The following is a 16,318-nucleotide window of genomic DNA, read 5'->3' as shown; positions in this document are numbered from 1 at the left end:
TGCTTACTTGTTAAAATGATAAAATTTTAAATATACTAAGTTAAACAAAATATATTTTTAAAGTAATTTTATTATTTTTTTTTAATGTGGCTGCTAGAAAATTTTAAATTGCAAGTGTGGCTTGGATTATATTTCCGTTGGATGCCGCTGGTCTGGAATGTCAAACAGCCCTGGTTTTAAATCCCAGATACAGGGTGCCACTTGCTGTGTGAAGAGGTGACTTTCCTCTCTAAGCTCTGACTCGCTCATCAGCATACTGGGAATAATAAGGGCACCTAATTGACAAGGCTGTCGTGAGAAGCAAATCAGAAACACACGTACAACATTTAGCAGAAGACCCCGACACAAACGGGCTGCCCTGTCGTCAGCATCCAGCTAAGCAAACAAGAGCAGACGAAGGTTTCAGACTTGGCTGTGCCCGCCCCTGATTTAGGCACAAAAATTAATTTAGATCCTTACTTTATTGATTAGAAAATCAGGAGCTAATAATCTGCCTCGTCGGGTTGTTCTGAGGACTGAATTCTTTCAGGCAACGTGTATTGATTGAGCACCTACTACGAGCAAGGCATTATTCTGGGCACGGGGGCAAAGTCACGTTTAAGTTCCTGTCTTTCGGGAGTTTATATTCCCATGGAAAAGATATACCACGAAAATATTACTAAATAATGTAATGCTGGGTGGTAACAAGTCACAAACAAGACAGCAGAATAAGGGCAGAGGGAGACGGAGAGATGCCACTTCGGCCTGTGAAAGTCCCCTCCGAAGACTGACATTTGAACAGAGTGAGACGTGAAGAAGAGCCATTAGGACTGAAGGAAGAATAAGCACGGGGCCCTGGCGGATGCCAGGTCAGTCTGGGGAAGAGCGAGAGCTACAGCACGGCAAGGAGGCTGGGCAGGAGACAAGGCCTGGCCAGAAGGCAGTGGGCACCGGAGGCCTGGGAGCAACTCCGGGTCTGACTGCAGGAAGAGGGAGCTGCTAGGGTCCTCCTCGGGTTTTGAAAGGATTCCACAGACATACTGAAGGGAGAGACGCAGGTGCCGGGCTCCACATGGCCTGGCACAAAGGAAACATGGGAGCCAGTGACAGGGCAATGAGATGGGGCCCAGTTGGCTCCCATGGCACCCCGGGCAGCATGAAACCTGCTACAGCAGTGGGGACAGAAAAGAAGTGGCACAGGGAGTGTTCGGGGGGACAGTCCATGGTTCTGCGAAGCAGCACAGCCCCGGGACAGCGCTCACAGTCGGGATGGAGGTCATCCCCGGGGCCACCGTGCTCCCTCCGCCCTCAAACCACAAAAGGAGGAACCCAAGGCGAGGCCCAGCGGGGAGCAGGCTCTGCCCCTCTGTCGCTCCTCAGCCAAAGAACGGCCCCCGGGCAGACCAGCGGCAACTCGCTGGTTGAGGAAAAAACAATTTTTAAAAATGTACCATTATCACTGCCCAAATAATATCTATCATTGTAGAAAATGGTCACTGTAAAAATGTAGAAAGTACAGATAAGTAAAAAGAAGAAAAATTAAATTCCGATTACCTAGAATCCTGTAACCAGAAACTACAGTAAACAAAGTTTGGCTATATCTATCCATATATTTATGAGTATGTAAACATCCAACCTAGACCTTTTCTTATACAATTACAAATATGTGCGCATTGTACATGTTTTTTAAAAATGGCATTATTCTCTATAAATTGTGCTGTAAGCTGCTCCTCTCACTTGCTATTTATATAGATTGTGTGTGCCTCCCAAGTTGGTTCATTTCTAGATTGAAATAATCCTGCAAGGTATTTCATAAAGAACATTTTATTCAACAATCCCCTGTTGTTGGGTATATGGGTTGCCTCCAACCTGAGCAAAAAGCCCTGAGCAGTGACTCCCCCCGCCCAACACCCAGCTGTGGGCCCAGCACCCACGTCGGTTCTGTTACTTACAGCAAACTCCTCAGGGGTCACTTTCAAGACGTCAAAGACGACAGCGTCGTAGCTCTTGCTGGCATAGTCGCAGCTCTGGCCCTCCAGAGAGTCGGAGCTGCTGCTGCCCTGGGGAGGACGGGGAGAGATGGGGTCGCCTGAGTGTCTGTCCCGATGACCCCGAGTCGCTGACTGCCGCGCCTCAGCACAGAGGACGCGCTGTGCTAAGCGCTTCGTGCGCATGACCTTGTTGAATTCTCGTAACAACTCTCTGAGTACACACTGTTACTGCTCCCATTTTACAGCTAAGGGAGTAGCAAACTGAAGAGCCAGAAAGTGAACTTGGGTTTGTATCTCTCTGATCCCGGGACGCATAACTTCAATCACTGCAACCCAACTGCCCGCAGCTGGCTGGTGGGGGGCGGGGGGTCAAAAACACAGCTCTCTCCCCCCTCAGAGAGAACAGGCCTTCGCATCTCAGGAGGCCTGAGGAGACTACCTGTTTTGTTATGTCTTTCAAACACTGCCTGGTTTTACATTTTTTGTTTTTTTTTTTCTCCTTGAAGTCACTGCAGGAAATGATTTCACAAAACGTGAAACCAGCTCTTTTCACATGCGGGCCACTTGAAATTCAAAGCCTGCTAGGGCGTTGAGGACAGCGTGAGTTATATTTAGGAGAGCCCCTCATCAGGGAGAACACTGTGAGCCCCTCAAGAAAGGGTCCCCCACAAAAGGGCAAGTGTAAGCCCCCCGAACGTGACCAGTTTCATGAAACACAACAGCGTGGGGATCCCAGAATCCTGAACATACCTTCTCTTCAATTTAATTCCATCAAATTCTACTTTGGGGAACCAATCACGTTTACCACCCCAAAACTGTGCCCCATTCATAAATGGTTTTATTTGTCTCAGTCCATGAAGAGGGATTTTGTGGTTTCCATTAAGCTCCACATCTTGGACTGGGATTTAGAGAATATGCTTTTATTAATTCCCCTTTATTTCACTCTTTCCAAAATGGGTCTATCTGGAAAAACTTTGCAATCTTATTGCAAACTAGGCCAGTGAGGGAAACCAATAGTCAACAACTGAAAATGTGAGGTTAAAAGGAGGAGCATAAACTTAAACCTGTAGATTTCAATAGGCCTGTGTCATTTAAAGGTTTTACAAACGAGTCTACCAAAAGCTCTCAGGTGACCTTGAGAAGCAGCACATCGTGGCGGGCAAGAGCCGTGAGTCAGAGAGGCCTGGCTGAAAGGCCAGCTCCACGCTAGCAGCTGCCTGACCTCAGGCGAGTTACTGCGTTTTCCTGAGTCTGTTAACATCTGTGAATCGGCACTACTGGGACCCCTCCCCGGGGCTGCGGGGTAGATTATATACCGTGAAGCTCACACAGCAACTGGCAGACCCTCCCCCCGCCCCTCCCATCACACACACACAGACCCTCCATCAGAGATGCTGATTCAAGGGGCCTGGGTGGGCTCAGGCGTGGCGATTATAAAAGCTGCGTGGCCGATGGGACCGTCTCCCCTGAGGAGAATCTGTGTTAAACTTTTGAAAAGTAATAAAGGTCAATCCTGAACGCCTCTGGAGCTGGCGGTCTATTCTACCCCTCAGTCTTACATGCAGACCGTGAGCGGATGATACGCACAGATCATTCTGCACTTCCGCAGCCGCCCTCCAGGGAGCAGGCTAAACCGGGTGGCAGGGCAGACTTCTCCATCAGAGTTAGGGGCACCGGCTGGAGTCACAGAAGCCTGGCTTTGAATCCCCACCCACCGCTGACCAGCTGTGTATTTGAAGCCAGTTTAATCACCTCTCCCTGCCTTGGTTTCCTCATCAATAATCTGGGGGTGAAACAACGGCCCACATCCGATGAGGTTATTGTGAGGACTAAGGGAGGTAATGCCTATAGAAAACGCAAGCGTGTGTGGTGTACTAATTAGGGGTGCGTGTGCATGTAAGCGTGTCATTCAGCCACCAAAATTTATTGAGCACTTCGATTGTACATGTGTTCATTCATTCATTCGACAAATATTGATCAAGTACCTACCACGTTCTGGATACATATGTACACTATACACAAATGTGCACATATACACAGTATATCCGTGTGTGTGTGTGCACATATGTGTATATATACACACAGAGAAACTAGACAGGAAACAAGTTTTAATCTAGATGGAATGTACTAGAGTTTGATCCGTCTAGTTACCAGAGTCCATTCCTGGGATTTCAGGTTTTATAATTTTCCTGTAACATCCATTTCATCTGCTCCAAATATACTCATAAAGGGGCTTTATTTAATCAAAAATTGCCTCAAATACATTAGGTGGTGGCGGTGGCAGGGGCGATGATGCAGTAACTTTATTTAAACCTATATTGGTGCCATTGGGGAATTTTAAAAGGTCCCCACAAGTCTGCTTTCAGAACCAGAGATCAAAAGAAGGAATGTTTTGAAAGGTTTATGAGAAATGAATTAGTTCCTGTGAATTTCTAGCTGATTACACAGAATCATTTCAAACGCCCAGCTCGACCATGTGGGCCTTGTGAGCAAAGAACACTGACCGCTGCCAGGCTATCGCAGGAGCCAGGCATTACGCACTGGACACTGTGGCATCCCTGGGCCTCAGGTGACACCCACCCCTGCATGCCTCTGTTCATTACAGAACTTGGAAAGCAAACTCCTGAGCCCCCAGGGCAGACACCCTGGCCCCGGCCACTCAGACCACCAGTCCTCTCGGCCGTTTCCTACTGAGCAAGGGAAACAGGAACCCAGGGCCAGCTGGAACCCCTCCTGTCTGACTTCATTCCGGAGTGTGGGACTTATTTACCATCGGCGGTGGCTTTTCTTGGGAAACGTCTGCTCTCTTCTTGCCACCAAAATGGAATGTGGCGCTTACTACGGCTGGACTGGGCAGGTATTTGCTTTTCTTTGAACGACTTCGGAAAACACACTGATCCTCGAGGCTGACCGCCTCCCAAATCTCACGCCTGGCGCGGCCAGGGGCCTCGAGAGCGCGAAGAATGGGGGCATTCACGAGCCCTGCAGCCTTGCTGTCCGCGGCTCAGCTGGGGCCCGGGTCAGCTGGGGCCCGGGTCGGCTGCAAGGAGGCCCCCCCCGGCCCCGCCCCCAAAACCTCTGTACCTGTGGAGTGGCGGAGGTGACCGACACGCTAGCCATCAGACCATTCCTCTTGTACATAGTCTCCGGGCCACAGGGAGCTTCAGGGCAGCCTCCGACGGTGACATAACCTGTCTGCAGAAGTCCTGCAAGGCAAAGGGGCTCGTTAAACCAGCCTTCCGTACCCCTCGCTCCCACCCCTGGGGAACAGCTGCACAGACTTGAGCAGATGGCCCCAGAGGAGACCTCTGAGGAAAGGTTACACGCCAGGGGCCTTTGGGCTAAACGTGGCCCACAGATGTAGTTTGTTGGGCTTGTACAGACTTCAACGTTTTTTAAATTAATCGCCAATGTGTAAAACACAGAGAATTCTGGATTTCTGACTCTTCTTGACAATAGAAATACCTGGCAGTACTGGGCCCACATTCCCACATGGCAACCATCGGCTGGGCCGAGAGGCGGCCGCCCACCTGGCCTGTACAGCCACTTGGGCATGTGCCTGGCCCTGCAGGCACTAGGGTTTGTGACCTTTGTTTTAAAATGAAGGCAGGTGAAGAAGACGAGCGACTGCATCTCCCTGTGCACCGGCCGGTCTCGTCAGTAATAATGTGAGTGACGGGCTAACACCTGTGTGATGCTCACCATACGCCATGCACTACACGTAATTTAACTCACCCAACCCTCACGACGGTCCTCAGGTAGGTCCTGTTATTACACCGACCTTACATTTAAGTTAAGGCACAGAGGTCGAGTAACTCGTGCTTTGGACCGTCTGCTCATTCTGTGCCACCAGCCTGTCACCATTCAAGACGCGGCTCAAATTTCACTTCATCTGATCATCACGCCTGGACCACCCAAAGCGAAACCAGCTGCTCTCGTGCCAATGTGTACACAACTGCAGAGGGGCATTTGTCACATCACCGGACACGGCAGAACTGCAGCCGCGCACCAGCTTTTTAGCAGGAAGATGACCAGGAGAGCAGGGAGGAGGTCATGGGGGAAGGGAAGCACCGGAGGGAAGCCGACGGCAATTGTCCAGGGAGGAGATGGGGGTCAGAGAAGAGGAGACAGTCGGGGACAGCGAAGACAGAGACTGAAGAGAGGGTGCCCAGGGGGGCAGGGAGGACGGGCTGAGGATGAGCGGTTTCTGGCTGAGGTTCCAGACGGGGCCATGTCCTTCATCAAGCAAGGGAACAGAGGGGTGTAGCAGATGTGTAGGAAAGATGAATTTAATTTGAGACATACTGGATCTGTCCTGTCAAGAAAGGTAATCCTAGAAAGCAAGTAAGGTCAAGTCCAAAGGTCACTGGGAAGGATGGCCTAGAGACAGATGGAAAAGAAGGTGTTAATTTGCTCTTGACTCTGTCTACCCATTATGCTTCCTAGGAGCGGCCTGAGCCGACTCCTGCATGTCTCGCCACTGACAAAAACAGCCTAATTTATGGGCAGTGCTTCTCAGACAAGTAATTCTTCACGTGGTAAATAAAAAGAGGACCAAGCAGAATGGAACACCCTGTCCGCACTGACCCACATCAGTCCCTGAGGCCTGGCCAAGCCCTCACTCCTCCTCAGGGACCAGACTCCCACCGAGGGGGTCAGCCCAACTCAGGCCACTCCGAGAACCCCTTCCCCACCACGGGAGGGCCCCTGAAGATGGGAACCAAGCCTCCCAGGCCAGACTGCTTGGACCAGAGTGGCCACCTGATTGGTAACTCAGGACCCTGAGATCCCCAACTCTGCCCGTCAGGCAAACTGAGGTGCTGAACCCTTAGGAGTAGAGGTCGGCAATCCGGTGGGGACAGGTAGGTCAGAGCGGGGAGGAGGTAGACACAGAGAGACGCTAAAGAGAGAGCTGCATCTAACATACGAAGAGCGGTGGGCCTGGGTCCCACCCGGGGCTGCAACTAGTGCCTCTTTCTCAGTGTCACGGACTTAGATTGCCAGAGACCTTGACCAAGGCTATTTCCTAAACGCCCAGTTCATGCCAAGACACCAGAAACCTGGCCCTGGAAACATGGGGGCTCATCTGCGACAGGGGAAGATGTGCGCACCGGTCACTCATCTGCTCCTCGTGCATCTGCCCGTCCGTTCCCTGAGCGTCTGTGTTCAGGAGCCAGGAGTCCCTAACCGCTTCTGTGCCTTGGACCCTTTGACAGTCTGGTGAAGCCCGTGGACCCCTTCTCACAGAAATGTTTTTAAATGCATATATAAAATTACACAGGAAACCAATTACACAGGATTACTCAGGAAACAAATTATATTAAAACACAGTCATTAAATTACTTTAAAAGCAGTTTGTAATGTACTATGTAATATATGTATCTCTTCGTGTATGGGCACACATGTGTTTATTACTGAATTAAATAACAAGACCTATTGGTGGGCCAATAACTACCATAATGTCAAAGTGGTTATGAGCACGGGCATTCTGAGATGCCCATGGTCACTGTGCAATATGATAACACCTCTGATTTTTATCGGCGATAAAGTCCGAGGTACTGTAACTATTATTATGATTCATTGTCTACGTTAGTAACTGAGAGACAGGCCAAATTTCAGTTAGAAGTCTGTGAAAACAAAGATGTCATGTTTTGCCCACCCGAATTCAGAGATGCCTGGTCGAGAAGCCCTATTCCGGGCACCGAGGACATGAAGTGAGCAGGCCCTGTTCCCCCAGGATTTACACTCCAGGGCGGGAGTCGGAAAATACACGTGAACAAAGAAAATAACTCCAGATCGTGAGAAACGTCGTGAAGAAATAAAGTAGCGGGGAGACGCATCTGCCAGGCTGGTCGACGAAGGACCTTCTGAGGACACCACGTCTGAGCTGAAACCTTAGGAAGGAGTCGGCCATAAACACCAGCGGGAGAGTTCTCTGCAGCAAGCGTAGCAAGTGCAACGGCCCCGGCTCGCACATGAGCTTAGCAGCCTTGTGATGGAGGCAGATGGTCAGGGCCGGACCTCAGACGGGGGACGCAGTGGACAGAGCGGCAGGAGCCGGAGCGTAGAGGGCCCTGCAGGCCATGGTGGGGAGTGTGGGTTTTAATGGGCTCTGAGCATGATCGGATCTGTTTTGAAGATCGCTGTGGCTCCCGTGGGGAGAACTGGATGGGAGAGCCGAGGACTGGAGCAGTGAAGCCGCTGAGGGTGAGAGAGGACGATGGCGTGGGCTGCTGGATCTGGGAGACGGTGTGGCGGTGGAACAGACAAGACGGGGGGACCTCACGTGAGCACCAGGGAAAAGAGAAGACGACTTCCAAGCTTAGGGCCGTTGAGACCCGGCAGATGGTGGCCCAACTGCCCCACGCAGCAGCGGCTCATTCATTTGTTCACTCGACACCCATCCCCTGAGAGGGACCAGTTCTGGGGATCCAGAGTCGAAGATGACACAGCCCTGCCCTCCTAGATCTCAGGTTCACCTTGGGGGTCAAAGAAAACATCACTGAGAAGAGCGGCTGAGCTGGGTCTTCACAGACGAGTGGGGGTGCTGGAGGCGGTCTGAGCACGTGCGGAAGCATGGAGCCGGGAAGGGCCCGGAGATGCCAGTGTGCCCAGAGCACAAGGGAGTAGGTCTCCCCTTCTCACTTCACCCCAGCCCCACGTCCGTCCTAAATTAACACGGCACTGGAGACACAGTGGCAAGGGAGGCAGGCGCGGAGTTTGTTTGAGTGGATGGCCCTGACACTACAGCCACAGCCACAGCACCCTGCCTCCTGCTCACTCCCTCGTCTGCTCAGCGACCTCGGCGAATCTTTTCCCAAGTCTGCGCCGTGCAGAGGAGTCAAGCCAGCCCCTGACCTCAAGGAGCTCACGCGCAGTCTGATCCCCACTGTCGCCCTGACAATTTACTAGGCACTGACTTCGTTTCAGGCTCTGGCTAAGGATTTACATGCATTTTACAAAACCACTTTACGGACGAGGAGACTGGGGCTGAGGGAAACCACGCTGTGACTGGGGACACACCCGCGCTGACTGTGTCCCCTGCGGCACTGGGAGGCAGTCTGGCATCAAGGTAAGTGCATCGGCTTTCTGAGCTTGGCCACGTTAATCTGCACACCCCAAAACCCTATCTGTCCACCCTCCCTCCCCTGCCTTTCTCACCTCTTATGCATGTGTGCGCACGCCCACACACACACACACACACACACAGACTCACACTCGCTCATGCTTCCAACGCCTCCCTGGAAACCAAAACACTGCAGGAGAAAAGTGCTTCTCATGATGTAACTCCGCAGGAACGTGGCCGCTGTGTCAGAACCACAGAACAATCCCACGTCTCTTGTTTCTGTGACCGTCTGGTCTGGTGTGTGTGGGCTCCTGACGAGGGGAAGGAAAACCCACTGGTTCCCTTCCAGCTCGGGATTCTGCTTCAGCGTTTCAGGACCAGGAAACCAAGATAATCACATGCGACGGTCTGGTGCGGGTCACTACCGAGAAGGCAGAATAAGCACTTTTTCCTGAGCTTACGGAGGTTGTTTCAAAGACAATGCACATGTCCAGGGATGTTCGGCACCAGAGAGCGATCGCTTCCAAATATTCGAGGATGAAAACGGACTGCACGCCCCGCTCAGAGCCCACGTCCTTGGAGCATGCCGGCTGCTCTCCGCGGACGGGTCAAAGCTGGCTCCGCCCTCCTGTGCCTTGACCAGAAGCTGTGACAAGGACGAACAGGAAGGAAACAGAGAGTTTTTCTGCCCGCGACCCCTCCACCAATTTTGGGTCCACTTCAGGAGCAATAAGTGTGTGTCTACACATGCACACGCACGCGCGCACACACACACACACTCCCTCTCTCTCTTTCTGAACCAGACACAGGATGCCAGATTCTGTACTGCCAAAAGCCTTCCCCGAGAGTGACTTCACTCCGGGGCCGGACCACCTGCCAGCAGCCCAAGGGAGGCCCCCCCTGTGCAGGCCGCCGCTGCTGTTATCTCCGCCCCCTCCTGACCCTCTCCAAGCGGCCAGACCTCCTTCCCTGGCAAGCAGCAGCGTCTGGGGCTTTCAGAGAGGCCTGGCCACGTAAGCACATGCCAGACCTGCGAGGCCTTCGCTCGCTGCGGCGTCCCCCCCCCGTGCCCTGCCCCGCTCCTTCCAAACCACCCCACGTTCCCGGCCAACACCTCCCCTCCTCACTGAGGCAGAGAGAATGGGCCAGTATGGGGGTGCAGGGGAGATGGCTGAGGAGGCACCACTGTGTCCACATGCGCCTCCGTGGAGGAGGAAAAGCAGCCGCGCTTGGGAGGGAGGGCTGGGTTTGGAGACTAAGGGTCTGCAGACACCATGAAGAAGGGATAAAACTTATGAAACTGAGCCAACCTGCAGAAAAGGGCCAGGAAGGGGGTCTTCTCAGGGAAAGGCTGCACTGACATTTACGGAGCTGAAACAGGGCGACCCACAAAGTCACCTGACAGGCACTGACCACGCGCCCCGTCCCCCACCACACACTGTGTGCTGAAGCCAGGGGGTGGAGGTGATCAGGCCTGTCATCCTCAGAGGCCTGAAGTCCAGCCTCACCTTTTGGGGTAGGAGGACTTCCTGAATTTCTTACATAAAAGTAACACACATGCGAAATTAAAATTATACAGACTGAATAAGAAGGTACAAAGTAAAAAAAGGCAAGTCCCTACAGCCACAGTCCCCGTGCCCAAGGTCACACCGCATGCACTGCAATGCGATGTTCACGCGCACAACCACGCACAGACACACAGAGATAAACAGATGAGTATATACGTGACATGCATTTGAGAGACCTGCCTTTTCAACACTAAAAATAATTTAGTTCTTTTTGACATCCGTTAACGAAGAAAAAACTTTGGATTAAAAAAGCCATGACAAATCACCAACACTTTAAAATGAATTTATGGTTTAAAAGCCACAGCAATAGCTACAGCCATTTGGAAAGCAGTGAGACGTATTTACAGCACCTATTCTGCAGCCACAGACAGCGCCCAGGGCACACCTGGACTGGGCAAGGCCTTGCGACAGCCTGTGGCTGAACACCCTCCAGGCCCAGAGGTGCATGACCTCGACCGCAGGCCTGCTAACGCCAAGAGCAGGGCAGCTACAGCGCCATCTCTGGGGACTCGGGCACCTCTGTGGCTCCGAAAGCAGATAATCAGGATTCAATTTCCCACCTATCACTTACTTTGTGGCCTTGCCCAGGCCAAGCCTCACCTCCTCGTCTGTAAAATGGGCAGAATCATGGTGCCTCCCTCACAGATGCTGAAGGGAGTCACAGGTGAGGCATGTCAGAAGCAGCTGGCACAGTGCCTCCGTGAGTGACAGCTACTACTGGTGTTAAGACAGCTCAGCACCCCGTCTGCCTCCCTGGGGCGGGGTAGGCCTGGGCAGCGCTCTTAGCACACGACCACGAGAAACCCATCTGAAGTTAAGGCAGCGGGAGGAACGTGAATGAAGAATGTGCTTTTCTCATAAAACCGGGACAGGATTCGCTAAAGGAAACGAACCCTCTGGTTGGCAGGGCAGTTCTATTCTAAACCCGCTATGAAAAGGCACCCACGATCACTCCTGAAGGCAAAGGGCTCTCCCTTCCAGACCACGGCCGGGAGGAAGTCCCACCTGCGGCCCTGGTGAGAAGGAAGGCCCGGTTTTCCACGAGGCCGGGGAGGATGTCCCACCTGCGGCCGCTGGCGAGAAGGAAGGCCCGGTTTTCCAGCAGAGAGGGAGGGGCAGAGTTTTCCGTTAGGAATGCGGGAGGCCTAGGAATACTTGGGGAGGAGGCTCACAGGGAGCTCCGGGAAATGGAGGTGAACGGGAGAGTGAGGGAGAGAGGGTGGTCCACCGGGGCATCCCAGACACCCTTGACAGCACTGAGGGTACCCTGGTAGGTGCTCCTCCATTCTGGGGGCCTGGGTGGCAACGCTTCCCTTTTTTTCAAATCAGGGATCCTGGTAAACAGACCAGGGACAATCACCCCATTCGCTGTCCCTGACTGCACAGCCCTCGGTCAGTCACCTACTTCATCGTGATTAGGGTCCGGGAAGCGTCTGCTCCGGGGAAAGGCGGCAGTGTTACCTGGAACAGGGGGAGCAGGCTGTGTCCTCCCCGGGCGACCAGCAGCCATCTCCCCGTCACACTCCTGCCTCCTCATGATTTATTCTCGACACAGAGTGATCCCTTTTCCAGTATGCAGTGTATACCTGTAGCTGCAGAAACGCAGGCTGCATCCCAGATCTTCCTCCAGAAAGAGACTAGAAAAAGTCCCTTGGATAAGACAAGACAGTGACCTCATTATACAGATGCAAGCAAGAGAAGAAAGAATTCTGCCAAAGGCCCAGACGCTGCAGAACCACTGAGAACGGGGCCGAGGACGAGGCCGAGGACGGGGCCAAGGACGGGGCCGAGGACGGGGCCGAGGACGGGGCCGAGGACAGCCTTCGGATCCGACGCACGTGTGAGGGAAAGGCCGACTCACAGACAGGAGTTCCTGATTCCCCCAGTGGCAGCTGGGGCAGAAAGGGAGGGCAAGAAATGCGGACAGGAGATGGAGGCTGGGGTTCTCGGGGCACTCCCGAGCATGTTCTCAAGCACAAACTAAGGAGTCAGTGGAGGACGAAATATGAAAAATGCAAGAGAAAGAAAGAGAGGACATGTGACAAAGCAAGTCTCGGGGAAGATGGCAAGGGTGGGACTGTGTCAGCTGCTGCCACTGCCCTGGAGAAGAACAGTGAGGCCACCGCTCAGACCTGCCCTGGAGGAGGGCGGCCCTGGGGAGAACCTGCTTCCCACAGGGGTACCAGCCAGCCAGGCACCTGCAGCCACACCTGGGGGCCCGGTGAGGTCTCTCGATGAGGTGCTTTGACCCAACAGGTAAGGGACGCAGAAGCACAAAACCCAGACCATAAACTTCATCCAGTGAGGACCCGATGTGATCTTCTGGACAGACAGACTGGGAGCCGTCACAGACTGGAGAAGACTAATGAGACTCAGCAACTCAGCGCGGGGAGGGGTCCCGGACTGAACCCTGGAACAGCAGGAAAACGTCAGAGGACACTGGCGACGGCAGAAAGGTCAGCGGTTCAGTTCAGAGTATTCACCTGTTCATTTGACGACTGTGCGATGTACGTAAGCCGTTAACATGTAAGCTGGGTGGATGTTCTGTAGTATTTTGCAACTTCTCTGTAAATCTAAAATTATTTCAAAAAAGAGTTTAAAATTTTTAATGGGACTCGATACCCTCACACCCTCACCCACTCCCCACCCCAACACACACAATCTCCACACCCGGCCCTAAAAACCAGGGGCTTGTCATTTCCTGCGAGAGTCGCAGCTGAGCTATTGAGGTTCAATCATTTCATGCTCGTGACATGTGGGCCAAACATGTACTGTCTGGGGTGGACAAAGGAAGGAGACAGGAGACTGTGAGGGCCAGGGGCCCCCTCTCACCCTCCTAGTCCTTGCCAAGGGCACAGGACTTAATTTGTCTGTCTGACTAGTAACAGTCCAGGTCACGGACCGGGCCACATGTGCCAGGGGCATCCCTGAGGACCGAGAGGTCACACAGCTGTTCAAGGCCCTCCTTTCTCCCCACTGCTGCATGAGGGCCGGAGGCAAACAGGGCCCAGCTGCAGTTCGGGCGTCTCTGACTCCCACAGGCACCCCTATGTGTGCCCACCTGGCCGGCACGTCCCTGGACACTGCTGCTGGCCGGAGGAAGGAAAGGGCCCAAGACAAGGATCAAGCTCAGGAGGTGTGGGAGGGCCCCCTGGGCTGTGAGCCTATCACTCGCTTCAAGCAGCTCTGACCAGAGAGGCCTGTGTTGGGGTGCGAGGCCCTGGCCCAGCTCGTAATTCTCCTTTGCTGCTGTCCCTTCTCTGATCAGGTACTTCGGAGACCTCGAGGTGAGCAGCAGGTTGGCAGAAGAGACACCCACAGTTTTGGACCCTCCTGACAAATACCACTGACTCGTGACTCATCGTGCACAGCCTAGCACGTCCCATCGAAACAGGAAGGTTGTCTGGGGGCGGGGGTAAGACGGGTGGGCAAAGTCTGGCTGGAGAGGGGGTGTGACAACAGTCTGGGCAGCAGCCCGGGCAGCCCAGCCCGCTGGGAATCAGGGGCGTGGCCCCGTGGGGTTGGAGCCAACATTTACAGAAACATCCCCTAGCTCCACGCTGTCTTCAAGCCTCATTCCACACCCCATGGAGAGCACCGCGGGGGGTGATGAGTGGGTGGAGCCATCGAAAGGGCACGGAGAAGATGACATTTTGACATCGAAGTAAGAACCGGATTTCGGTTTCGGGACGATAAACTGGGTCTACACATTTTGCCTTTCCCTCTTCAAATCTTGTTGAAATGACCAAAGAAATAAAAATAAGCCAAATGAGAAATCTGTTGCAGTCTTGAAATACAAGGAAGGATGACATCGACGAGCCAGAAATTAAGAATTCCTAGACGATCTGAAACAAATGGAATTGGACCGAGCTGTACGGACCGAGGAGAAAGCTATGAATGTTAGACATCCGGCCGTAGACTCCACTGTTTCCTCTCTCCCAACAATAACCCGCTAGAAAATGGCAGAGGAGACTACTAACCGAAGGAAAAAATGTCTAGAAATAAACTTTAAAAGAATTGTATGGAGATCATTTGAAGCAAATTATGCAATTTCACTAAAATACAAAAAAGAGGGTTTAAAATCAAAGGAGAGAAATTTTACTTCTCTTAATAAGAAGACGATACTGTAAAGACATTGATTCTCCCCCAATTATCAATATGTAAAAATGTAAGTTCACTCTAAATCTTAAGGGGGTTCATTTTGGAATTCAACAAATTGATTTAAAATTACATCTGGGAGAACAGGTAAAAACATTGCTAAGAAGTTTTCAAAAAAGAAGTCTAATGAGAAGGGACCTATCCTGCCAGGAAGCCGCATGAAAGCGGTGAGCAGATCAGCAGGACAGAACACGGTCCAGAACATAGGATCAAGTACATGCAAGAATTAATGTCTGCTCAAGATGGCATTTCAAACAGTGGGGAAGAATGGGTCACTCCATAAATGTTGATGGAAGGATTTACTATTCGCTTGAGGGGGGATTTGTTTAAAACCTTACCCAACGTTATGTATAAGAATAAGTTTTTGATGGATTAAAGATTTAAACAAAAAAATTTCCATAAAGATACTAGAGGAAACACAAATCATTGTTTTACAATCTTGGAGTGAAGAAGTCTTCTCTGGGGTGATACAAAAGCCTGAAAAGAAAGGAAACTATTGGCAGACGTATTCTAAATTATACTAAAAATTAAAACTCCTGATTAGGAAAAGACATTGTGAAAAAGATGAAAGACAATAAGCTGGGGAAAGAGTATTTGGGAAAAGGATGATAAAGTAATATCTTTAACACAGAAAGAATTCCCCCCACCCCAAAAGCTGTGGCTCTACTCTCGGCAGACGTGTGGCCTCGGGTGGGGCTTGTCACCTGTAAACACAGAAGCGAAGAGCAGTACCTCTCACAGGTGTGAGCTGTATGGCATGAGGATCACATGAGATGCTGTTTGTAAAACACTAAGGCCAGAGTCTGAGCAAAGCAAGGAAATCATCAGACAGACAACCAGAGAGTATGATCCAGGAAGTTCACTGACCGCAACACCATTTACAAAAAGGCAAGGAAACACTGGAAAGCCACACCCACGTGCTTGAGCACAGGCAGCTGGAGGGCACCCATTCCAGGGGACACTAAGCAGTGGCTTAAAAGGATGAGGCAGATCATCCTTTTTTTTTTTTACAGACAAAGATGTCCACAAGTTCAGGACATATTCATTCATTCATTCATGCAAAGTATCTACTAAAAGTCTAGTATGTGTCAGGCACTGTTCTAGATACTGGGCATAGAGCAGTAAAGAAGCCAGAAGTCCCCCAGTAACACTAGTTGGGGGATCAAAAGATAAAGTGTTTAGTAAAATATATGGTGTGTCGGCTGGTGACAAGCACCAGAGAAAAACGCAGAGGAGGGAAAGGACAGGCGAGTGGGGGGAGGGCGGGTTACGATCGTAAAGGGAGTGCGGTGAATTTTAAAAGGCCTCACTGAGAAAGTGAGTTTGAATGTTTTTAAATATTTATGCTCACATGGGAACACACATAGAAGTGCAGGATATCCATTCGACAGTTTAGAGCGTCACTGTACAGCACTTTTACTCTCTACTATTTGTACTCGTCTTCTCAATTTCTTTTAAATTATGATGGACAATGTTTATGAACAGCACAGCATTTAGGGAGAAAACAAAATGAACTTCCACAGAGCAGCTCTTCAAGGACGGCTCACCACCAGGTG

At 51.6% G+C, this 16,318-nt stretch overlaps 1 protein-coding gene across 1 annotated transcript in view; it reads right to left on the bottom strand.

Annotated features, from left to right (window-relative positions):
- Window positions 1–16,318, bottom strand: part of RALGPS1 (Ral GEF with PH domain and SH3 binding motif 1) — a 250,459-nt gene that overhangs the window by 209,547 nt on the left and 24,594 nt on the right. Inside the window, exons 4-5 of the mRNA XM_039861567.1 lie at window positions 5,055–5,176; window positions 1,932–2,039 (exon numbers count right to left, since the gene is read on the bottom strand). Of these exons, the coding sequence (XP_039717501.1) occupies window positions 1,932–2,039; window positions 5,055–5,176 (230 nt within the window). The remainder of the gene's footprint in view (window positions 1–1,931; window positions 2,040–5,054; window positions 5,177–16,318) is intronic.

The sequence above is a fragment of the Pteropus medius genome, unplaced genomic scaffold (genome assembly GCF_902729225.1).
Source record: "Pteropus medius unplaced genomic scaffold, Ma_sr-lr_union100, whole genome shotgun sequence".
NCBI classification, from domain to species: Eukaryota; Metazoa; Chordata; class Mammalia; order Chiroptera; family Pteropodidae; genus Pteropus; species Pteropus medius.
Note: the sequence above shows the minus strand (reverse complement) of the source record. Positions and strands in the feature narration are given on the sequence as shown.